Consider the following 27,535-nt stretch of genomic DNA (forward strand, 5'->3'; position numbering starts at 1 on the left):
CTAGCAAATTTATGGGAATTTAATTTCCCCATACTTTGTCATGTGATTTGTAGCTACATGCCATTATTATTAGAATATTTTTCATCATTTTAGTAACAAAAAATTAAGGCCAAACCTCAAAGTATGGTGGGAATTTTCTATTTTGGAAACTTGTTTAAAGATGATATAGTTGTAAGTAGTATTAATTTAGTAGTAATGAATTTGGAATAATGATAGATTAGTAAACTTGGTTGAAGTTTACCGACATATGAGTGAGTCTCTTAAGGCTTAATTTTTTAATTTCATAAATTGCAATTATGGTAGATTTTGTAAACTTAGTTGAAGTTTACCGACATATATGTGAATCTCATAATTAATTTATTAAATTGCAATTATGATAGATTTTGCCAATTTGGTTGAAGTTTACCAACAATAATATAAGTGAGTCTTTAATTTAAATTCCTAGTTTATTATTTCACTTAAAAAAGTTCTTTATTTATTATTTCTTGTTATTCTTTGTGGTAGAAGATTGGTAATTCAACCTTTTTATTTGTTGCAAAATGTTAACTATAAAGAATAGTAGTATTATGTTATCATTTTGAATAATGCTTTTTTACTACATTTATTACAATATCTTTGGACTTTATTAAGTGATCATATAAATTCGGTAAAATCTCAAAATTGATCCGAACTGTGAAATCTATCTGAATTGGAATTTGTTATGAATATCATTTTTCGCATAGTACAATACATGAATGTACAATAATTATTTTATATTAACTACCAACTTTTTAAACTGAAAGGAGGATTTTTCTAATACTTGTAATGGTTACTTGTGATCGAAACTACATGCTTTGTTTGTTTACATCAAGAATCATGATGTGTTTGGCCCCCACTCATTAATAAAGAGAATAGTACATTTTTTCAAGAAAAAGACAAATTGCAAAATCAAAACTATCAATATATTATGGTGGAAAAGCTCGGAAAATATTCCTCACCTTAACATAGTCACGACAAGATTACAAAGAGAAAACTGCATACCTAAAAGCCAAACTTATATTCATATATACTTCTCCATCAAATCACCTCTTTTCATCTTGTCAATGGCGAATCATCCAACCAAATACTTCATAATCCTCCTCGTCTTCCACATTAATTCCTTCGGGTTCGGGATTCGACAATCTCGAGCCTGCCACCCTACGGATAGTGAGGCGCTCCTCGATTTCAAGAGAAGAATCACTTCCGATCCCTTGAAATTGCTCCACTCTTGGATTCCTCACAAAGATTGTTGCACTACATGGGAGGGAATCGCTTGTGACCCTTCCTCGGGTCGAGTCCTCAATTTGACCCGTCCCGGGCTTTATTCCGACTCTGATTCGCCCGTGGACACCTCAATGTCAGGAACATTGTCCCCGTTTCTTGGGAATCTCTCTTCCCTTCAAGTTCTCAATCTGGGCAATCTGAAGAACTTAAAGGGCCACATCCCATCTGAATTGGGCAAGCTTACTAAGTTGCGCCACATGTTTCTCAATTCAAACGATCTCGAAGGATCAATCCCAAGCTCCATAGAGGGCTTGAGTCGGTTACAAAACCTCTTTCTTAGCAACAACCATCTCACGGGCCCGATCCCCCAAAATCTTTTCAAGAAAATGACATCTCTCTCTCAACTCTGGCTCGCAGAGAACATGTTGTCCGGATCGATACCACCCTCGATAGGCGCAATGCTGGAGCTAAGATACCTCGATTTCCACGACAACAATTTTAGCGGAAGCGTACCTGAGTCAATAGGAAGGCTTCAAAACCTCGTAAGCCTTGACATGTCAAAAAACCAGCTATCGGGGCCCATACCAACATCAATAGGAAATCTATCCAATCTCATGGAATTGGATCTCAACAACAATCGCCTCAACGGAAGTATCCCACCATCCATCGAAAACATGAAATCCCTCGAATTTGTCGTGCTATCTGACAACGCTCTTTCCGGCCCAATCCCGAGCTCCATCGGCAACCTACAAAGGGTTCGGAGCCTGATCCTGGAAAACAACAATCTCAGCGGAAACATCCCCACCACCATCGGCCACATGACCGACCTCAAGGCCATATACCTCTCCAACAACACCTTCACCGGTAAAATCCCACCAACCCTATCCCGGCTCGAGAATCTATTAACCCTAGACCTATCCGAAAACCAGCTCTCCGGCCCAATCCCACCCGAACTCGCCACCAACCGCAACCTCCAAGACCTAGACCTTTCCTCCAACCCTCTCTCCCTCCACACCATCCCTCCATGGCTACAAAAACTCTCCCTCTTCCACCTCCACCTCAGGCACACGGGCCTCGTCGGCCACCTCCCCGAGTGGCTATCCTTGTCATCCATCTCCACTCTCGACCTCTCCGGCAACTCCATCACCGGGAAACTCCCGGGATGGATCGGAAACATGACAAACCTCTCGTTCCTCAACCTCTCCAACAACAAATTCCACTCCTCACTCCCTCACCAATTCCAAAACCTCTCCCGCCTCTCCGATCTCGACCTCCACTCCAACATGCTCTCCGGGAGGATGACGCGGGTGTTCTCGAAGGCCGCTGGTTTCGCCCTCGGCCACTTCAACTCCATCGATCTCTCACACAACAACTTCTCCGGCCCCATCGACGCCGGAATTGGAAATTTGAGCGTTATGGGCTATCTGGGATCTCTGATTCTCTCGCACAATCCGTTGGGAGGGAAGATTCCGGAATCTCTGGGGAAATTGGGGTATCTTCAGGTGCTGAAACTCGAAGGCAACGCTCTGTCTGGGGAGATTCCGGAGGAGCTGGCCGAGGCGAAACTTCTGGAAACTGTAATGCTGTCGGAAAACAGCTTGAGCGGGAAGATTCCGGAGGGAATCTTGAATCTTGGGCATCTCAGTGAGTTTAATGTTTCGAGGAATCGGTTGAGTGGGGAGATTCCGCTGCATAAAATCAAGATTCCGGCATCGTCTTTTGCTGGGAATCCTGGTTTGTGTGGAGCTCCACTTGCTCCATGTAAGGACTAATTGTGTGTTTCAGCTTGATTGGAGAAGGGAATATAATTAATTATCTTATTGGTTTAATCACATTCTTTATTTTTAATTTCTTGTTAATCTGACTTATCTTGATCGGTTATGAAATTTTATAGTATTTGAATTTGAGTTTTAACATGACCGAAACATTAGTATATTTATCATTTAGGCATAAATTGCAAATTATTCTTAAGCGTAAGACTATTTGATAATAATAATGAATGCAATTGTATTTTTGAAAAAATAAATAGGGTTTGGGCTATGAGATAGTAGTATTCATATTCTAAGTTGCAAGTTAAAAGGCCCATATCCACAATTAAGTTTAGGTTAGTGTTTGTTTACATTTTAATTCATTATGTGAACTAACTAATTTTATAATAGTCATAATTATAGAAAAACCATAAGTTTGAGAAAACATTAAACTCCCCCACTCTCCGCTCCAAACAACTCTCTCATTTAAATTATAAAATTATATTCCTAATAAATTAGTATAATAAAAAAAATTGTGCACTCCCAAAATCACGTCAATCTTAGAGTGGGATGGAGATAGTAGTAAATTTTTTTAAAAAATGTGTTATCCAGAGTGAGACATTTTAAAAAATGTGTAATTTAAAGTTATCCAGAGAGATTAGTAAAAAAATTTATGCAATCCCAAAATCAGTCAAGCTTCAATAGAAAATTTTCGATTCATACATTTATTTTCCTTAGGTTTAGACGTAGCCATATTCTCAGCTTACAAGGTGATTTTTGTAATGCATTTCCACTTCACAATTCTTTCATGGTACGGCTCCTAAAGTGATCACATAATTAGAGAGAGATTATTGAGTTTGATTAGTAAGTCCAAAATTGGAAAACAAATTTGAATCATAAAAATTAGAGCGGGAAAATGCTGAATAACTCCGCCTATCAATGCGAAATCACGAGATTAGTCAAACAGAATGGCCCAGCATTATTCCAGCTACTTATATTTTCATATGATAATACATTTTCAATAACATTCATCCTCCTCTTTATTTTTACCCGAAATTCAACTTCCCTTTGCAAATAATAATACTATGTTAAATCAATGAAAAAAAAATCGATATGTGAAAAGTACTATAGTAATCGAAATTAGGACTGGGTAAAAATACCGAAATATCGAAATACCTCCCTTACTGTATCGAAAAAATAACGAAAATACCGGATTTTCAGTATGCCGCAATTTTCGGTAAGGTATCATACCTTACCGATTTATTTCGGTACGGTAACGGTATGAATTTACATATACCGAGGTATACCGGGGTATACCGAAAATACGGTATATACCGTAATTTTAGGTATATACCGAAAATATGGTATATACCGTTATCAATATATGCCAAATTATATCAACTAAATTCATACTTTTACCAAACAAATAAATATTTACATGTAGCAATCAAATATTGTCTCATTATAGTTGTCGGGTAATCATGTTCAATTAGGAAAACTTGATATCGTTGAATCAATTAGTTTCAAACAAATATAAGATTTTAGTTAAATTAGTTCCAAACAAATATCGTTGAACGTTGTGTGATTGCGTGGAGTTTAATTGTTGCAGTTTTTTTTATTGAATATGTTTGAGTTTGATTAAATTTCATGTTTTCTAAGTATTTTTGAAATTTTATTTTCATTTGTGTTTGTATTTAGAATTATTTACAAAATAATTATATTTTGGTATGTCGTATTGTAGTCAGATATACCGTAAAACTCTGGTATACCGCAACAGTACGGTATACCGAATTTAGATATGACATACTGAAAATAAGGTATGGTATCAATATTGAAATCGGTCATACCGAAAATAAGGTATACCGAAGTTCGGTATATCGAAAATTTTGGTAATGTAAAGGTATGATTTTTTCTCATATCGAATTTTCGGTAAGGTATACGGTATGATGGTCTCGGTAAGGTATACCGTACCTACCCACCCCTAATCGAAACGTGGAAAGCTATGAAAACTCAAAACATAAATTAAATTCATGTTTTTATAAAAAAAGGAATATAGATAATAGTTGTATTTATGCTACATCATCTTTGTTTTTACTGTATATGCGTATGTTTTTACTGTGGAGTGCTGCTCTCACAGTATTTCTCTCTCTGATACACACACATTCAATGTTTTACCCAACTCACCACCACCATTTCCTCTTCAATTTCCCCCAATTTCATCACTTCTCTCATTTCCAGGTACCTCAATTTTCTCCAATTTCGCCTCTGTAACTTGTGTATGTACTGCATGATGATTTTTTGCATGTTGCTTTTGTCAATTAGGTTATGGAATCAGCAGGAGAGGATTCCACAAGTGCAATTGTGGCGGAGATTGGCTGCGCCGGCGATGATTTCAGCGTCGACGAGCTCCTCGATTTCTCCAACGGCTATTCCGAAACCGAAGAGCACCAATTGGAAGAAACGGAGCTGAAACCCTCGCCTCTTTTTCCGGAGAAAGAAGAAGCGGCTTTTCCCTCAAACGACCTCGGCGAGATCTGCTTCCAGGTGCAATTGATTTCAATTTTATTTCCGCATCGTCTGAAATCATCAGTGTTAATCGCGGTTTCGAAATTGGGGGGAGAATTAAGCAGAATCTGAAAAAAATGAGAAAAATTCGCAGGCGGAGGGTTTGGAGAGTTTAGAATGGGTATCGCATTTCATGGACGACTCCTTTCCCGATTACGCCCTCGCCGCGGAGAAATCGGAGGCGCAGCCGTGCTTCACGAATCCGGTTCAAACCAAGGCGCGAACAAAGCGAAGGCGCGTGTGGCACGTGTCCTCGACGACGTCGTTGGATTCGGAGAAGAAGAGAGGGGCGGCGCAGGGGAGGAGGTGCAGCCACTGCGGGGCGACGAAGACACCGCAGTGGCGGGCGGGGCCGGAGGGGGCGAAGACGCTGTGCAACGCCTGCGGCGTGAGGTACAAGTCGGGGAGGCTGGTGCCGGAGTATCGGCCGGCTTGCAGCCCGTATTTCTCGACGGAGAGGCATTCGAACAATCACCGGAAAGTTTTGGAGATGCGGCGGAAGAAGGAGCTTTCTAATTCCGATGGAATTTTGTGACTGTACATTCTTTTAATGGGCCTATGTTTATTGTTAGTTGAGATAGCAAAAAATATTTTTCTATGTAATTCCAATTCTAATTTCTCCTTTTTAATCGTTTCTTTCTAATTCTTTATTTTGAGATCATGTTTTCTTGCCTAAAAATTAACTAGTGAAGAGAACCACACATGGTGGTTGGGTTGGGTTTTGGTTTAATTAAAACTTATTTCATTGTTACAATAGGTTCGTGTTCGGTTGCAATGACAAATATCAAGAGACTATCCATCTAAAATTAAGTTGTGAGATTATTTTAGTTGGAGGAAGAGATTATGACTAATTATCATGAGATTATCCATCTAGGATTAAGTTATATGATTCAATCTTATGAACCAAATATGATGCATATTTAATTATAAGATTTAATTTTGCAAAGTGAACCCCCTAGCCATAGGATTATTCAACTACACATTCTGTATTAACCAACTTTTTGTGGATTTAGATCTTTGTTGTTACTAGCTTTTACAGCTATATTGGTTGACACTTGACATGTGTGTATAAATGCGATGCTATACGTGGAATATTATTGGAGTAGCGCAATCAAAATCTGCGAAAAATAAAATTCAACTATATTTGACAAAACAACCTACTTGTCGATAAATATTCAATGTTAAATTAAATGGGGTATAATGCATGTTATCACATGCAAAATGGAGCCTACTTTTTTCTTTTTTATGATTAAATAACTTTAAATTTAAAGGCTACGACACAAAGGACTCGAACCTAAGATCTTGAACAACTCACACACAAATGGAGCCTACTTCTAGTTGTGAAAGATGAGTGTTATGCAAGAGATGACACGTCACATTTTGATTAATATTTTTTTATTAAATTATGTGAATTTTGTTGTAATCGTGATTTTACTACTCTCTACGTCCTATAATAAGAGTCACATTTGCTGTGGACACAAGTTTTAAGAAATATAAAGAATAATGATTTGGAAAAGTGAGTGGAATATGAGATCCACTTTTTTATATTGGTTTTATAATAGAATGTGAATGTAGTGAGTAAGTGGATTGTGTGACCTACTTACCATTTATGGTAAAAGTGAAATATAACTGTTATTGTGGAAAATTGAAATAATAAAATATAACTCTTATTGTGCGACGGATAGTATTATTTATGTCATGGTTTCTTGTTCTATTCAGCGAGTATTACAAAATATATGTAATTTACAGCCCAATCCCTTATTTTTAATAATAGGCCGAGTTTCTTATCAATTTTTACAGCTCAAGCCTAATTCCAATTGGGCAGGGCTGCAACTTATTGAATTAAAGCCCACAGCAAACAACCAAGATAGTGGCTTAATTGGCAGAGTGTACTACATAACAAGTCTTCAATGTTTAAGACTTTCAGTCATGAATATGGATATTCATTCAAGAACTTTTGTAGCCTTTTTTATAAAAGAAAAAAAGTTAATAGTAATGTCTAAGATAATTCAGTTTACTAATTAAAATTGACTAAGTGTGAGTATTTAATTTTCATTTATGTCTTGCTTATTTATACACAAGGAGTTAAAAAATATTTTTAATTATTTTTGCATAAAAAAGTATATTTTGTTTATATATTTTGGATAAACAAACAACATAAATTACAGATATCATTTCAAGTATCTAACAGGAGAAAAATATCATATTTAGTGGATGGAAAGTCCAGAAAAAATATCATAGATGAATGGAAAGTCTAAAAATGCCCTCCATGCCTTGGAGGGTATTTTGGGCTCGAAAAATATCAAGAAGTACTAAAATTACATGTTCATGACTTTAAAATCAGGAACTGTATATGCAGATCACTTTTAAATTTTATACTGGGACCGCGTCGTTGATGATACATCCGATGAAATATATAAGTGTGACATCCAACATGTATAGCGTGAGATCCTCAAATCCTATGTGAGTGGATCAAAAAACTTTCCTTTTCAACACTTAATTAGGACTATGAATGTAAGGGGAAAAAAATTCTCATAAATGTTAGATATAAGATACTTGGTATCCAAGAATACTTGGAGCACAAGAAACTTGACTTAGTGTACAAGAATACTTGGAGCACAAGATACTTGAGACTTAGTGTCTAAGAATACTTGGAGCACAAGTTTTGTAATCCTATATAAAATGATCAAGCAATCACCGAAAACTAAACCTCTCTATTCTCCTTCTATCTTATTTTCTATACCATGCCTGATACATTCAAGAAACAGGTTATGTGGGGGACATCACATAGTAATTTTGAAAAACTAAACACAAATGTTTTTAGAAATATAATAAATAAACAAAACTAAAACAAGTATAGGTTAAATAGTTCCACCTTTAATACGCACGACTTAATTTTAAAAAACTAAAGATAAATGTTTTCAGAAATATAATAAATAAACAAAACTAAAAAACAAGTATAAGGTTAAATAGTTCCACCTTTCATACGTACACGGTACACCGTACATGTTACTATACTCTATTTTCCTGCTTTTTTATATTCAACAAATTTTCTATAGTAATTCGATTTATTTTTCTTTTCGTTCTCTGATGCCCTAAATGAAATAATTAATTTTCAACTTCCTATACTTTGTTTATTTAATAGGAGTAAAACATTATAATGGTCCACTGGTTCAAGCCCATGACATTCAAAACTAATAGTACTCGTACTATTACTTAATTAATTAATAGTTGTCCAAGCCTTGCACAGACCAATACTCGAGCTTTTATTTTCAGTACGAGATTTAAGAAAAATTGTGTTTAGTGAGTTAAATAAAGTAGAAGAGAGAATAAATTAAGAGAGGAATGAAAAAAGGTAAAGTAAAAAAAAGAATAAAATAAGTGTGATTAACCAACGGGTCGCAGTGCAGTTGACAGCGCGGAGCTGTGTGGTGACCTTGAGGTTACAGGTTCAAACCCCGCCACCCGCTGGGAGACTTTCGGCCTTAATCCGCAAGCCCGGTCGAGCAGGATTAGTCGGATTCCGTCAAGAGGCGGATTTGGTACACTTGTGGTTAAACAAAAAAAAAGTGTGATTAAATATTTTGTTTTTAGCCAAAAAGAGAAATGACTCAATGAAATACGACTCAAGTAACATGAGACGGATGAAAGAAAAAGTATTTAAAGTATTATTAGTGGAGAATGTGTCTCACCTCAATAAAGAGAAAAGACTTTCAAAAATTAGAAAGTACATATTCTTGTGAGACGGACTAAAAAAAGAAAGAGTGCATATTCTTATGAAAATGAGGAAATATTAGTGGTAGGTAATATAATGAAAAATTTATATAGAAATTAGGATATAGTTTTGGTGAAAATTAATTGAAGATTTGAAAATAAAAAGTTGGGTATGATTAGAATATTGATAAGTGAAAATTCACGAACAAAGTTGTGAGAGTTTTTGACATCTTCGTCGAAGATAGAAGTCTTATCAGTCTAGTCTCTGTAATTTATAATTTTTTAAAACTTATATTGTCAATCATCATGTTGAGTGTGTATTATTGATTGCTATTATGCCAAAACTTTCAATTGTGATTACGATCAATGGAAATTTATAAAAGCTTAGCATAGAGGTTTTATTTTATATATGCAGAGGGTATCAGAATAGATATTCACTGAACCAATTATAATTTTGTATTGACATTTTATTTCAATCTTTACAGGAATTGCCACTTTTGTACCAACACAATACACGCAGTTGGATGCCCGTCGATTTCTATTATTGTGTGATATAAATTGTAATACTCCTATGAAATTAATTATAAGTAATGTGAAATTTGGATTACCATTGTCAGACATTACCAGTGTATCAACATATATATTAAATATTAATCTTCTAAATTAACATCCTACTTTAAATTTAGAATTACTACAAAAGTAATATATACATATGTAGTATGTAGAACTTCAAATAAGAACTCACATTTTAAAATAGGAATCTGAAACAATTTCAATTCTTTTGATTATGAATACATATATACTCCATGTAGAGTTTCAAATAAGAACTCACATTTTTAAATAGGAATCTGAAATAATTTCAATTCTTTTGATCTTGAAAATCTATAGTAAATGCAACTTCTTTACCAACAGAGGGCATCACATGTAAATGCTGAGATTCTATGATGTGATTGTACTGTGAGATACTCCCTTCATCCCACAATAAAAGTCATACTTCACTTTTACCATAAATAATAAATTTTTACCAACTTATTTCACTCACATTTTATTACTATAAAACTAAATGTATAAGTGAAACACATATTCCACTAACTTATTCAACTCACTTTTCTTTACATTTCTTAAAACATGCGCCATAACTAAATAGAACTCCTGTTGCGGGACGGAGGAAATACTTTTCGACTATATTCTAGTTACTTGAGACACTAAAAATCAAAAGTACTAACACTATTATTACTATGTCAATGTATCCTTAATCGTATGAATGGAATAACATAGAAATAGGCAAATAGCCATTAATGGATATAACACTATAACATAATCATTAGTCAATGAGCATGTCTAAAATGTATGACGCCATATTATTGGTGAACAATGACAATACACATGAAGTTGGTCACTACTTATCCTACAGGAAATGTTATAGTAATATATAGTGCTACATAATAATAATAAACTATTAAGGATATTTTTTAATCAATTAAGGACGTTAATTTATATTTCTAAATATACCACACCAACGTTATAAAAAACGTTCTTGTTGTTGGTGTCTCAACTAAAATTAGAGGACGCAAACGGAAGAGTCCTAAAAAAATTAAAAGATTAAATTAATTTATCCTTAGTTTAGGAACACTTACTTTTGCATCGTAAATTATTGTTATTTTAAAAAAAATTCCAATACAAGTAAATGTGTGTCAATTTTTGTGTCATTAAAAGATAAGTTTTTTATAGTTTACAAATGAGCATCATCTATGAGCATGGTTGTAGTTTTGTCTTTCTTATAACTATTTATTTTATTTTAAATATTTATTTTCATATCAATACCTACAAAACCATTATGATGTCATTAGTTGTATAAATTCAATAAAATTAAAGTTTGATTTGTAATTTTATTAATTTATTGAAAGTTATAGAGAAAATGAACAGATGAAGCTTTAATTATAATTAAGTTATATAATTAATTATATTAATAATATTTTTAAAAATATTAGAGTCAAAATAAGTAGTAAGTTGATATGATCATATCCCAATTATTTAGTTGCATATTTGGTTTACCATATATTTTCCAATTTTATATTTAGATATTTGTTTCTTATTCAATAAGTTAGGGTATTAGTATTCTAGTATTATAAATAGGAGAGATTATATCATTGTATGAATCAAGAAATCAATCAATGAATCAATGAAATATTTTCCCTAAATTTGACTTGTGCAACGAGCATATTATCGTTCCCTATTGTTGCTCATCGGAGAACATCCGAGAACCGGCAAATCGTGAGCTTTTCTTCGAGCACGTCGAAGGTTTGGTCACAGCAACTCGCGCGAAGATCGCCATCCGGTCCCGTTACGGAGGACGTCCGTAACAACTGGTGCTTTCATCCCGTGCTCATCCTCCGTCTTCGTTCATCCATATCCCCCAAGCAAATCACCAATATAAAAAAAAGTCAGCCGCATCACCACCTCTCTACCACACCCACGCTTCAGTCCGCCGACATGTCATACGACAACGACGGCTACCGCCGTCATCAATACAACTTCCCTCAGACCACATAGCCATTCCGTCCCTACCAGCCGGTCCAACCTCGCCGTGTAACCTGTTGGGACCCTCCGAGCAGCCGAGTGGAAGTACTCCGTCCGCCGTCGTGGCCTGATCCAGAATCACCCTACGTCTCACACCACTTGGATCCACCCGATCCGTCGCGTCGCTTGTCGGCGATGACCTGCAGCGGGGATGGTCAACCGGTGTTGTCCCTACGCGATAATCCGGAAGGCAGCAATCCCCCGCGCGCCTTCCTAGGATTGAGCGAGATTTTCTCCGCCGAGCTGGAGAAGATCATGGCCCGATTTGACAAATTAGAGTCCAGGCTGGAATCACGATGTGGAGAAATCGATCGCCGTGTGAAAATTTTGCATGCGTCAAAAGCAGCGTATGGACGACAACCCTATGCGGATTTCGATTCGGGAGCGCCTAGGCGTCGTCCAACTGGCTGGGATCCGGCCTTCCAAACTTCCAGTCACCGTGTTGGAGAAACTCGTGCTCCTCCGCTGCCGGAACCACCGCTATACCGGAAGTCGCCCTACACCGACTTAGATTCTTCATACGAGCAGCCGAGGCAATACACGACCTCGACTTTAAGGCACCCACCCTATTCGTCGGACGTGCCCCCACGAAATCCTCATGCCGTGGAATCCCGACGCCTCTCACGTCCTTATCTCTGTCACGATCCATCTAGCCCCTCGCTACCTGTTGTCGCTGCTGTTCCGCCTTCAACTCCACCAGCACCGTCGTGCTGCCCTGACGTCAGTAGAGATGAGGGTGAATTGTTACACGATGACCTGCCCCCACCGGCCCCAATTTTGCAGCTGTACAACCCAGATATTAGTGAAGAGGAGGAGTCATTGCTAGAAGATAAAGAGGAGGATGGTTCTATTGGTGAAGTGGAGAAGATAATCGCATTGTTCAATGTTGCTCAAATGTCATCGACGGATGTTGAGAATTGTTGGTTTAAGAGAAGAGATGGTCCATGTTTGAGGGTTCTGAGAGGTGTGAACAAGCTTTTCGTTGTGGCATGGAATTTTGCCAACAACATTGGGTCTCCTTTGTTGATTTTTGACAAAGGTGATAAAGGGAGACATTCAGCTGTTCGATACGTGTTTGATCCAGGAGGAGACGCCTTGCTAAAGCTTTTGCTTTCAACTCTCGTCAATGGTTCGTGGTTCCCACCTTGAGGACAAGGTGAATTTCAACCGTGGGGGAGTTGATATGATCATATCCCAATTATTTAGTTGCATATTTGATTTACCATATCTTTTCCAATTTATATTTAGATATTTGTTTCTTATTCAATAAGTTAGTGTATTAGTATTCTAGTATTATAAATAGGAGAGATTATATCATTGTATGAATCAAGAAATCAATCAATGAATCAATGAAATATTTTTCCTAAATTTGACTTGTGCAACGAGCATATTATCGTTCCCTATTCCTGCTCATCGGAGAACGTCCGAGAACCGGCAAATCGTGAGCTTTCCTTCGAGCACGTCGAAGGTTTGGTCACAGCAACTCGCGCGAAGATCGCCATCCGGTCACGTTACGGAGGACGTCCGTAACATAAGTACTACTATAAAATAAAACAAATAACACCAATAATGGTTAATACGAACAGTACTTGCGGATGACGGTCACATAATACATGTAACATGGTACTACTAATAAATATTGGGGACAATAGATTATTCAGAATGAAAAAATAATAATAATAATAATAATAATAATAATAATAATAATAATAATAATAATAATGAAATCAATACGTAGATAAAAGCTACACTTTATATATGTGCGTGTTTTCGCACACCATGTAAATCTCCAAGTTGGGAAGATATTAGTCCACTCAAATAAGTTGCAAAAATGGACTTTGAAAATAAATCATACTTTATAATGAAATGAATATATTGTTGTTTCCTACGTCACACTGATACTATAATGAAGTAAGGAGTCACTGTTATTAAGAATATTAATTAATGTTTTTTACAAAAACCACTTTGGTGAAATTACTACATACTTTATTAATAATTTTCATCTTTCCTTTTTTATAAGATTTAAAATTAAGTCAGCGACATCTCATGCACTACACTACTATCGTAATTTTCTTTTTATATACGCTAAAATTAAAGTATGAAATAGGGAGTACATAATATCACATAAATCTGATCACAATTTGAAAGATTTTAGATATGCGAATGTTTACAAGATATAATCAGAATGCGTAATAGTAATTAATAAACACTTTCATAATTTAATAGATCACGATATCGACAGAAAAATCATTAATATATGATAATTATAGCACACCATTTCCTCTCACTGAATCAAATATATAATAGGAATATATGCACAAATTAAATTAAATATTGTAAACTATTTTAATAGTTACAATTGAAACATAGTATCATCGTAAAAAACATGTCATCTCACTCACTTAAGCGTAAAATACCAAACCCTTAATATGTTAATCTTTTAAAAAATTACTAAAATTCTATTGGTAATAACTTAGCGCACATTATATACATAACGTCATGCTTATGGAGTACCTACGAGATGGTTCGACATTCATGAATTAACTGGCCAATGTCTTTGTCCATGTATTGATAAGACCAACTTAATTAATTTAGTGTTGATACATGTCTATTGCTGTGATTTTTCCTCTATAAATATAATTATAAAGCCGCATATCAAGAACACATAATTAATAAAAGTTTAGTTCGAGGATAATTGAGAGATAAATATTGTGTGCTAGGAAATAATCATAGATAATTATGATATATAAAATGTATAAATATAATTCTTTACTCAATTCGAAATTTACTTAATACTAATTCTTTACTCAATTCGAAATTTACTTCTAGGATGAGGAAAGTCAAATAGTTCACTATATAAATTTCTAATGCAATTTAAAATAAATAGTAGCTTTATATAAAGATAATATAGAGAATCTTAATTCTAGTCATGACAGGAAATATATATACCTCTAAATATTAATTGCGCACGAATCATGTTGAACCTGTTCTGATATTATTGAATTGATTTTCTCTCTGATATTATGAAACTAATTAATACCTTGTTTGTTGTGTATAGATATGCTTCATGGTAGATCTCCTCCAAGGACTTAATATGTAACACCCATTACTCGGTTAGTTTTAACCGAATAAGTGACGTCACATTTCAGTACGATTGATAAACAAACCTGCCTATATATATACTCCCTCCGTCCCGGACTACTTGCACTTATTTCCTTTTTGGGCGTCCCAAGTTATTTGCACTCTTTCCATTTTTAGTAAAAATTTTCACCTACAGCCGTAATATTTGACTTTGTTATACACTCATTCCTTAATCTCCGTGCCGAAAAGGAAACGTGTGAGTAGTGCGGGACGGAGGGAGTATATTTTTATTTTGCAAACACTCAACATACAACACTATCATATAAGTAACTAAACCTGATAACACAACTATTTACTACTATACATAACAAAATAACATTAACCTGTTTCGATAGATATATACAACTCCACTAGCAAAAAGAAGGTTATAACCTTACATTTGTAACCCAACTATTTACAAACAAAAGATAACCTAAGCATGCCACGTGTAAACTCCAACTTTACCAGCAAAAAGGGAGGTAGTGACTTAACACGTGCTACTGCCAACAGGCGAGATCACTCGCTTCTATACTCTGCAGGAGGGAGAAGAAAGGGGGGTGAGCTTCGAAAAGCTCGTAGTGTAAATGCATTCCAGAATAAAATCTCTAAAGCTTCAATCTATATCACTAACACGAAGTAAACACTTTATTACCTAGAATGTCGTACAACACATATTCAAATTATGTATGACGTCAATATACAAGTTCAAAACAATGTCACCCAGTATAAGCATTCATAACAGTTTGAATCAATTAAAGGAGTCACCTATATCATTTACAAACAGTATAACGTCACAATCATTTTAATCATGTAATACTTTCAATAATAACCATCTATCACCTATCAATCAGAACTATATAACACAATACAACATATAATACGATTTGCTGTCACTTTCTTTCATCAATCAACATAATTTTACTTGAGGAAAATATAACTATTTAAAGAATTCAAAGCACAACCATATTATTTCAAAATAGGGCCCCAAGCTATGCTTAGTGATGGACACGGGTACACAGACACTATCTGTAGCCCGATGAGGGCGTCTATCATGTACGTCCGTATCGGACACTATAATCTTTCATATGGCCTATCGCAAGGCAACTGTCATATATTACCCGTATAGGGTACATGTCAACTATCGATATATCATACAAATCATCGCTTCAGTTATCCAGAAGACGAGTAATCAACATATGTGCAGTACTGCTGTCCTATGGCATGCCAACTATACCCTGTGATTCATTCAAGCAATGAGGCATAACGCAACTATTTCGTATCAACTTTCACATTATTCAACTCATATAACTATTTAAATCATTTTGCATCTCATAAGAAATACCAAACAACAATTTCAATATCTCATCTTTCAATATCACCGTTTCTTTCACTTTGCCTTGAAGTATACAATCCATACAATTATTTTTAAGTTTTATGGCATAAGCATACGAATCACACAAACAAGTAGTAATATTTATCGAAGTTAAATGAATTAAATTCTAGAACACGCGTACACTACCTATACACGTCAAAAAACGCTATTACTTGCTTAGTCAACCATGGATGTGCCACTTTCCCCTATCGCTTGTGCTTGCACTCGGTTCACCTCTAATTTCAACTATTTCAAAGAAAAGTGGATGTGGGTTTGCAACCTAAGCTCCAAAATTGAGAGGAAGAAGGGGGAATTGAGAGCTTGGATTGGTGGAGTGTGTTACATGTTTCACAGTGGAGTGGCCAGAGGAGTCGCGGTGGCTGATCGGAGGGAGTAGATAGCTGTCGAAAATCTTTACAGAGAGGGAGGAACTTAGCGTGGAGAGAGGGAGGAAAAGAGAAAATAGGTGATGAGAGAGATAAGACTTAATCCTCTATCCTAATTTCTTTTTCACACACACATTATACGTATCACTCCCCCTTCCACCTCACTTTTTTTTTCTTTTCCTTTATCTTATTTTCTCTTTTTCCTTTCTAATTCTTTCCTTAATTTCTATTTCCTATCTGTATTTCTTTTATTCCTAACAAAAGCATATAGATATAAAACCACTAACTAATATAATTTATTTTAATTCTAATTTCTAATTCTTTCTAAAGTTGGGATATTACATAATCATTTTCTTCATTGGTGTTGTTGTATTTGTGTGATACGCAACATCCTTGGATAACGACGACCACTTGTAGGGATCAGATCACCATGGATTCACTAATTACCGGGACCTCTTTTTATATATAACAATCTGAGATGGCTAATCTCAGAGGAACAAGCCAAATACAAAAGAGAGAAACAAGATTACTAAGTACAAGATTTACAACCGGAAACCCTAGACTAATCTCAAGTACACCACTGGACATGAGACTCCATCTCTTCCGATTACCTGCAAACTTAGTAAGCACGTTAGTAATAGAGACAAGATCCCTAAGGATCTAAAACAGAACAGAACCAGAAAAGACAAGGTCACAAGCAACGGAATATGGCTCAGGTCGCAACAGCGACTACACCGGGCCAAAGACCTCCCCACAACTTCAACCAACAGTTACAAGAGAAGCACTGTTGAACACAGGCACCAGAAACCTCAGTTTCACCGACTACCGCCAACGCAAGCCTACTGAACACGCGGATTCACAAGTATCTCTCATAACATAGCCTCACACACAAGAAACCTTCGCACAACACTTTCAAGCACATCTGGGTTTGTCACAGAAGAAGACCGAACCCTAGGGTTTGAAAAGGAAACCAAAGTAGTCGTCTAACACTCAAACTACACCGATAGATCACTCTAATACTGAGAATCATCGGTAGAACCAAGAGCTTGAAGGAAAACTCGGGCTAGAACCGCTGGAAATCTAGAGAGAAGGTAGAGAGAGGGCAGAGCGATTTCTGAGAGAGAAAGAGAGAGAGAGAGAGAGAGAGAGAGAAGTCTAGCATGAATGAATGAGAAGGAAGGAGCCAAACAGACTCATAACAAACACACTCATCAATCCAACGGCCCAGAAGCTTGATATGCGTGGAGCAGCTACGTGGCAGCCATCGGGGATATCAGGTAAGTAACGTGCCAGCAATGCATTGGGTTGAGCTTACCAATAATTTGGGCCTAACTAATTAATTAAATCAGGGCCAGCCCAATTCAATTACTATATAAGTCCAACACTCAATTGGTCCACCAAATATTCAACATTCTCCACCTTGGACCTATTGGGAACACATGGGGAGAGCCTTAGTCAGTTGTTGCTTCATCATAGCCTACAAGGCATTCCCTTTCACCAAAGAACACAAAGTTCATTAGATAAAGAACACCAGGTTGCCTAACAAAACACCAGATGGTAAACCAATTAGTTTTGTAGGACTTGAGCTGCTTTGTGACTTCAGAGAGCTTAGACTCAAAGAATCAACAAGGTCTTTTTCTTCCGGGACATGCACATGCTCAACTAAAATCAAAATGCATTTTTTGATGCATGCGAGCAATTTATCCACAGAAAGACATTTAGTACTCATATCAGCTGGCTTGTTATTGTTGGGATTTGCACAGCGGAAATTGCAAATTAAATAAATCCACAAAAGAATCTATTTAGGAGATTATGTGGATCGATTCAATTTCATGCTACAACATACAGAGACATGCTATTGCACAATTAATCACATAATCTAGAATTAAATTATGATGTTGAATACTTACAATTATGATTCTCCAAGGAATCGAAGTGGCTTGCTACTTCTCCACGTGTAGATCTTGAAGCTTGATTGTGATTGCAAGACCAAGGATCTTCTAACCTATGACCCAACTCTAGATCATCTCTTAGAAATAATAAGGATCTTGAAGGAGAAGACAAGAATGCCAAGAACATACAAAGAGGAATTTCGAATTCCTCTATTAGAGAGAGGACCGAAAATTCCAAGTGTAGAGGCTAGGGTTTCACTTCTTATGTTGTGTGTATTTGTCACACCTCCTTCATCCCTATTTATAGAGTTTGTAATGGGCTAGGTTGGGGATCTATGCGGCTTGGATTGAGCCTCCCCTATTAGACCTTCTTTACTAATTAAATTATATCTTATAATTCAATATAAGGCCAATGGAATATTTCTTGTGCCACTATCGAAGAAATACTGACCGCCCATCCAATCTGTGATTACAAGCAATCTGGGTTAACCTCTTTAATATAGTATTTCCCGTGTTTAAGACATTCTATATCCATTAATTAATTTGTAGTATGCTATGGAATTTAAATTAATTAATATCTTTTTATTTCCAAGAGTTTGTCTAGTACGAGATGTATATTAAAATATACTTTGCTTTTCTATTATTCTTGGATTAAATCCAAACCGGTCGGGTTTCTGAATAATAGAACTTTTCTCGAACACCTCTTGGGGATATAGTCAAACCACGCAGGCACACGATTCAATGTAATAATAAAACTGACACCATACTAGTTATTAATTACTACTACCCAAGATATCAGGAATATTGGGTTGCGAAAAACCTGCACCTATTGATAAGTCAAAGCAGCATATGATTAAATAACGTGTGTCCTATATTATTACAAAGATTAAGAAATATTAAATCTCCAAGACATCGTCTTTCAGTAGATAGCAATAAAGACGTGTATATACTTTGATTCCTTTCAATGCTATACCACACCAGTGTCACTAGTCATTCTCAAAGTAAATGCGACTTTCAGATGGACACTTCAACCTTTCGCGATAGGTAGGCAAAGCCTATCTAGGTTGTGAAAAAGTTTTACTTCTACAAGGTTCCGGCTGGACCACCTACTATGATGACCTGTTCCACGACCAAGCCTTCAATGTAGAAGACTTAGACTGATTTTACTTTCCGGCGTTTTAATTGTATAATTAAATACTCCCTCCGTCCCGGGCTACTCGCCCCTTTCCTTTTTGGCACGGAGATTAAGGAATGAGTGTCTAGGAAAGTAAAAAATGACGGCTGTAGGTGAATTTTTTTACTAAAAATGGAAAGAGTGCAAGTAAGTTGGGACGCCCAAAAAGGAAATAAGTGCGAGTAGTGCGGGACGGAGGGAGTATATAATTAAAGACGGTCAATACCCATTAAAGTAAAATACACAGCATGAAGAAAACATTTATTATTCTCATTAAATGAGGAGAGTTTACAATATACAAGCAATTTATCAAATTCATAATAAACTCGAAAAATGCTTTTTAGTATATATGTTCCAACAGTTATCAGTATGCAATTTTTGTAAAAGAACTTCACCTTTTTCCACAACATCTCTAATGAAATGGAACCTAACATCTACTGAACATGCGGATTCACAAGTATCTCTCATAACATAGCCTCACACACAAGAAACCTTCGCACAACACTTTCAAGCACATCTGGGTTTGTCACAGAAGAAGACCGAACCCTAGGGTTTGAGAAGGAAACCAAAGTAGTCGTCTAACACTCAAACTACACCGATAGATCACTCTAATACTGAGAATCATCGGTAGAACCAAGAGCTTGAAGGAAAACTCGGGCTAGAACCGCTGGAATTCTAGAGAGAAGGTAGAGTGAGGGCAGAGCGATTTCTGAGAGAGAGAGAGAGAGAAGTCTAGCATGAATGAATGAGAAGGAAGGAGCCAAACAGACTCATAACAAACACACTCATCAATCCAACGGCCCAGAAGCTTGATATGCGTGGAGCTGCTACGTGGCAGCCATCGGGGATATCAAGTAAGTAACGTGCCAGCAACGCATTGGGTTGAGCTTACCAATAATTTGGGCCTAACTAATTAATTAAATCAGGGCCAGCCCAATTCAATTACTATATAAGTCCAACACTCAATTGGTCCACCAAATATTCAACATTCTCCACCTTGGACCTATTGAGAACACATGGGGAGAGCCTTAGTCAGTTGTTGCTTCATCATAGCCTACAAGGCATTCCCTCTCACCAAAGAACACAAAGTTCATTAGATAAAGAACACCAGGTTGCCTAACAAAACACCAGATGGTAAACCAATTAGTTTTGTAGGACTTGAGCTGCTTTGTGACTTCAGAGAGCTTAGACTCAAAGAATCAACAAGGTCTTTTTCTTCCGGGACATGCACATGCTCAACTAAAATCAAAATGCATTTTTTGATGCATGCGAGCAATTTATCCACAGAAAGACATTTAGTACCCATATCAGCTGGCTTGTTATTGTTGGGATTTGCACAGCGGAAATTGCAAATTAAATAAATCCACAAAAGAATCTATTTAGGAGATTATGTGGATCGATTCAATTTCATGTTACAACATACAGAGACATGCTATTGCACAATTAATCACATAATCTAGAATTAAATTATGATGTTGAATACTTACAATTATGATTCTCCAAGGAATCGAAGTGGCTTGCTACTTCTCCACGTGTAGATCTTGAAGCTTGATTGTGATTGCAAGACCAAGGATCTTCTAACCTATGACCCAACTCTAGATCATCTCTTAGAAATAATAAGGATCTTGAAGGAGAAGACAAGAATGCCAAGAACATACAAAGAGGAATTTCGAATTCCTCTATTAGAGAGAGGACCGAAAATTCTAAGTGTAGAGGCTAGGGTTTCACTTCTTATGTTGTGTGTATTTGTCACTCCTCCTTCATCCCTATTTATAGAGTTTGTAATGGGCTAGGTTGGGGATCTATGCGGCTTGGATTGAGCCTCCCCTATTAGACCTTCTTTACTAATTAAATTATATCTTATAATTCAATATAAGGCCAATGGAATATTTCTTGTGCAACTATCGAAGAAATACTGACCGCCCATCCAATCTGTGATTACAAGCAATCTGGGTTAACCTCTTTAATATAGTATTTCCCGTGTTTAAGACATTCTATATCCATTAATTAATTTGTAGTCTGCTATGGAATTTAAATTAATTAATATCTTTTTATTTCCAAGAGTTTGTCTAGTACGAGATGTATATTAAAATATACTTTGCTTTTCTATTATTCTTGGATTAAATCCAAACCGGTCGGGTTTCTGAATAATAGAACTTTTCTCGAACACCTCTTGGGGATATAGTCAAACCACGCAGGCACACGATTCAATGTAATAATAAAACTGACACCATACTAGTTATTAATTACTACTACCCAAGATATCAGGAATATTGGGTTGCGAAAAACCTGCACCTATTGATAAGTCAAAGCAGCATATGATTAAATAACGTGTGTCCTATATTATTACAAAGATTAAGAAATATTAAATCTCCAAGACATCGTCTTTCAGTAGATAGCAATAAAGACGTGTCTATACTTTGATTCCTTTCAATGCTATACCACACCAGTGTCACTAGTCATTCTCAAAGTAAAGGCGACTTTCAGATGGACACTGCAACCTTTCGCGATAGGTAAACAAAGCCTATCTAGGTTGTGAAAAAGTTTTACTTCTACAAGGTTCCGGCTGGACCACCTACTATGATGACCTGTTCCACGACCAAGCCTTCAATGTAGAAGACTTAGACTGGTTTTACTTTCCGGCGTTTTAATTATATAATTATATATATAATTAAAGACGGTCAATACCCATTAAAGTAAAATACACAGCATGAAGAAAACATTTATTATTCTCATTAAATGAGGAGAGTTTACAATATACAAGCAATTTATCAAATTCATTATAAACTCAAAAAATGCTTTTTAGTATATATGTTCCAACATTTATCAGTATGCAATTTTTGTAAAAGAACTTCACCTTTTTCCACAACATCTCTAATGAAATGGAACCTAACATCTACTCCATATGCTTAGTTCTGTCATGGAAAACATGATTTTTACACAGTTGAATAGCAGACTGTCTATCAGAATACAACACAGGAGCACACTTAATAAATTTGAGTTCAGAGACAACTCCCTTTAACCAGATTGCCTCCTTCATAGCTTCAGTGATAGCTACGTTTTCTGACTCTGTTGTAGATATAGCTACAATATGCTGGAGTTGAGATTTCCAACTAACACAAGATCTGCAAACTGAAAACACATAGGAAGTGGTTGACTTCCTCTTATCCTTGTCATTAGCTTAGTTAGAATCCAAAAAACCACACAGCTCAACACCTTGATCATGCTTAGAAAAACAGAGACCATACTTAGAAGTATTTTTCAAATATCTAAGCAACCATTTAAGAGCTTCCCAATGCACAGGTCCTAGGTTAGACATGTATCTACTCAAACAAGAACCAACATAGGCAATGTCAGGCCTAGTACTAACCATGAGATACATCACAGAGCCAATAACATTAGAATAAGGAATCTAGTTCATAGCTTTAATTTCAGACTCAGTCTTAGGACAAAGGGCCGTACTCAACATGAAATATGCAGCTAAATGAACAGAAGCAATTTTAGCACCAAGTATATTAAACTTTTTAAGAATTTTTTACACATAAGGTTCTTGGTGAAGAACCAGAGTAGAGGACTTCCTATCCCTGTGGATATTGATCCCCAAAATCTTTTTTGCATCACCAAGATCTTTCATGTCAAAATTATCACACAAGGCATATTGCACATGCTTAATAGACTTGATGCAAGGACCCATGATGAACATATCATCAACATAAAGCACCAAGAACACATGCATATTATCAAGGTTTTTCACATAAAACAATCATCAAAGGTACTTCTAACAAAGCCTAACTTCTGCATGCATGTATTAAACTTGATGTTCCACTGCCTAGGGGATTGTTTTAAACCATACAGGGCCTTTTTAGCAAACAAACATGATTAGGAAAATTTGGATCAACAAAACCCTCAGGTTGCTTCATATAGATAGGCTTATATAAATCACCATGAAGAAAGGCAATTTTGACATCCATCTGTTTCAATTCCCAATTAAAATGAGCACATAAGGAAAACATCACTCTCACAGTAGTAAACTTAACCATAGGAGCAAAAATTTCAGTATAGTTTATCCCCTCTTGCTGAGTAAAACCTTTTGCAACCAACCTTGCCTTGTACCTAAGCCCCTCAATCTCATCTTTCAATTTAAACAGCCACCTGCAATCAACCACAGAGGAACCAGAAGGCAAAGGCACAAGGATCCATGTTTTATTGACAAACAAGGAATAAATTTCCTCTTTCATAGCTTTAAACCACATATCCCAGAACTTAGATTTCTGAGTCTGCTTATAAGACTGGGGCTCATTACCATCAGATTCATACACATTAAAAGCTTAAGCAATTAAATGAATAAAAGCACTGCTCCCAAACACCCAAGGTGTGACAGATTGGGTTTTCTTCGAGTAAAAACATACTCAGGGAACTTGCCCTTGAGAGGAACATAAGGGGATCTATTTATCAAATAACAGGCAGTGTAAAGAGCTTCACCCCAAAACTTTTTTGATAAACCACTTTTAGATAAGAGGCATCTCACTTTTTCAAGAAGAGTCCTATTCATCCTCTCAGCAACTCCATTTTGCTGAAGGGTGTAAGGAGTAGTTTTATGCCTCTTAATCCCAAATTTTTGACACAAAGAGTCCATTTGAGCATTGCAAAACTCAAGGTCATTATCTGTCCTACTGGTCTTGATACTTTTTTCAGTTTGATATTCAATTAAAACCTCCAATTTGAAAAAGTTTGAAACATATCAGACTTATGTTTTAACAGAAAACACCAAACTTTTCTTGAGAAAACATCCACAATGGACAAAAAATAAACTGTCCCAAAGTGGGTAGCTACCGAGGCAGGGCCCCAAACATCCATATGAAGGTACTCCAAGAAAAAGTGACTGATATTTTCAGTCATTGGGGTAGGGAAAGAAACCTTGTGTTGCTTTCCCATCACATAAATTTCACAAAATGGAAGCTCATTTTTGAAATCCAACTCACTCAAAATTTCAGAGTCTTTCAAAAGTTTTAACCCATTTTGACTCATATGCCCAAGCCTATTATGCCACAATAGAGTTTTATCCATTTTAACCAGATTTACACTGTGATCATAACTAGTCAGAGACTTAGCATTACACACATACAGATTACACTTTTTCACAGCTTTAAACAAGCACAGCATACCCTTACAAATTTTCATAACACCCTGTCCCCACTTACCCTCAAAACCCTCAGATTCAAGACAAGAGCAAGAACGCAGGTTTTAACTAAGATCAGACACATATCTCACATTATTCAAAGTCATTAAATAACCATTCTCAAACTTTATAAGCACAGTACCAATGCCAAGAATTTTGCACTTCTTGTCATTGGCCATTGACACAAAAGCATTTTCAACAGGTTTGTAAAAGCATCTTTGAAAGGACATATGTGAAAGGTGCATCCTGAATCAATTAGCCAGTCATTTTTGGTAAAGAAGCACTCAGATGCGGAGTTAACAGAAAACACATCATGGTTAATAAAACACACACCATCTGAACCATCATCTTTGGCCAGATTAGCAACAAGATCCATCTGGTTGTTATTATTGCAGTTCTTACCTTTCTTGGGTCTGGTACATTCTACTTTGTAATGACCCACTTCACCACAATTAAAACATTTTCTTTTAAACTTAGGGACTTTTACCACTTCCAGAAGAATTACTACTATCCCCTCTAGATTTAGCCCTCCCTCGCACATTCAAAGCCTTATTTTGAGAAGATTTAAAGTTATAGTTTTCTTTAATTTCCAATTTCTTTGATTTTTAAGAACTTATTATGAGGTCTAGAGGGGCACTATCCCTGCCATACTTAATAGTAGCCTTAACATCACTATAAGTATCAGTGATAGCATTTATGAGGGTTATGCTGGTATACTCATCTATGGTTTTGTCCTCATGCCTTTTAATGTCTTGGACAAGTATTTGAAATCTATCAACATTATCATCTATGTCCTTTGAAAGGTCCAGTCTGAATTTAAAAAGTTTTTCAAGAAGATACATTCTGGATGACATATAAGTTTCAGTAAGTAGAGTATCCAGCTTAGTCCACATCTCAGATGCAGATTCTATGGAACCAATCTCTCTGATTACAGAATCAGAATGGTTGAGAATTATAGTTGACATAGCTAATTCATTCATCTCAGCCACTTTCTCAGCAGACTCAGTAATGGGGATAGTCCCTTCTACAACTTTGAAAACATTCTGCTGAATCAGAATACATTTAACCTTTTGTTTCCAAATCACAAAATCATTTTTCCCATTAAAAGGGACAATACCAACAGGTTGAGTTATTTTGAGAAGAAGTTTTACACACACTAATGAACCCAACACACAGAAGGCACAACAAGAAACTCTGCTTTCACATATAGTGGACTTAAACAAGAAACAATCAAAGAGTCCACTAGAAACAGATATGCAGAAATTTTTCATGCAAGAAGCTCACATATGCAAGTTACAGCAAGCACACACACGCAGAAGAACAACTCAAAGTGATCCCAGACACACTTTATCAAGTCCAGAAGAGTTCCTCCCTATCTGTCACGTGTACCCCGACAAGAGGATTTCTCAGTTCACACTTTGAGTAAACTGAAGTAAAATTAAGCAAGCAACGGAAGCAAGGAAAGTTGTAAGCACCAAGATCATGCAAGAAAACAAGAGCACAGAAGCCTAACCGCGGCCAGCGGTATCTACCGGCAACAACACCCAAATCTAGAGCTAAGAAAGCAGTAAAGAGAGGTTTAAGCCAATTTACCAGAGCAGGAAGCCTATCGTTAAGGAGAACCCGACTATACCTCAGAGCCTATACCGGAGGCTTGAGCTTTACTTTGAAGAGCCCACCTCCTTTATTTTTTTAGCGACCCGGCGTGCCACGGTGATCCCCCCGTGGCTCTGATACCATTGTAGGGATCAGATCACTATGGATTCACTAATAATCGGGACCTCTTTTTGTATACAACAACCTGAGATGGCTAATCTCAGAGGAACAAGCCAAATACAAAAGAGAGAAACAAGATAACAAGATTACTAAGTACAAGATTTACAACCTAAAACCCTAGACTAATCTCAAGTACACCACTGTACTTGAGATTCCATCTCTTCTGATTACCTGCACACTTAGTAAACACGTTAGTAATAGAGACAAGATCCCTAAAGATCTAAAACAGAACAGAACCAGAAAAGAAAAGGTCACAAGGAATGAAATATGGCTCAAGTCGCAACAGCGACTACACCGGGCCAAGGACCTCCCCACAGCTTCAACCAATAGTCACAAGAGAAGCATCGTTGAACACAGGCACCAGAAACCTCAGTTTCACCGACTACCGCCAACGTAAGCCTACTCAACACGCGATTCAAAAGTACCTCTCATAACACAGCCTCACACACAAGAAACCTTCGCACAACACTTTCAAGCACATCTGGGTTGGTCATAGAAGAAGACCAAACCCTAGGGTTTGAGAAGGAAACCGAAGTAGTCGCCTAACACTCAAACTACACCGATAGATCTCTCTAATACTGACCAAGAGCTTGAAGGAAAACTCGGGCTAGAACCGCCGGAAATCTAGAGAGAAGGCAGAGCGATTTCTATGAGAGAGAAAGGGAAGTCTAGCATGAATGTATGAGAAGGAAGGAGTCAAACAGACTCATAACAAACACACTCATCAATCAAACGGCCCAGAAGCTTGATCCACGTGGAGTTTCTACATGGCGGCCATCGGGGATAT

General features: G+C 36.5%; 2 protein-coding genes across 2 annotated transcripts; both read left to right on the top strand.

Moving 5' to 3' along the window:
• Positions 1 to 992: 992 nt before the first annotated feature.
• Positions 993 to 3,071, top strand: LOC121766600 (probable leucine-rich repeat receptor-like protein kinase At1g35710). The gene has a single exon (XM_042162882.1). The coding sequence runs from the start codon at positions 1,083 to 1,085 to the stop codon at positions 3,012 to 3,014; it is 1,932 nt and encodes a 643-aa protein (XP_042018816.1). The 5' UTR covers positions 993 to 1,082; the 3' UTR covers positions 3,015 to 3,071.
• Positions 3,072 to 5,105: 2,034 nt separating this feature from the next.
• LOC121767708 (GATA transcription factor 5-like) lies at positions 5,106 to 6,184 on the top strand. The gene is made up of 3 exons (XM_042164033.1): positions 5,106 to 5,228; positions 5,313 to 5,534; positions 5,650 to 6,184. Exons 1-3 carry the CDS (start codon positions 5,157 to 5,159, stop codon positions 6,088 to 6,090), a joined length of 735 nt encoding a protein of 244 aa, XP_042019967.1. The 5' UTR covers positions 5,106 to 5,156; the 3' UTR covers positions 6,091 to 6,184.
• The last annotated feature ends 21,351 nt before the right edge of the window (positions 6,185 to 27,535 follow it).

This window comes from Salvia splendens, chromosome 15, assembly GCF_004379255.2.
Source record: "Salvia splendens isolate huo1 chromosome 15, SspV2, whole genome shotgun sequence".
Taxonomy (NCBI): Eukaryota; Viridiplantae; Streptophyta; class Magnoliopsida; order Lamiales; family Lamiaceae; genus Salvia; species Salvia splendens.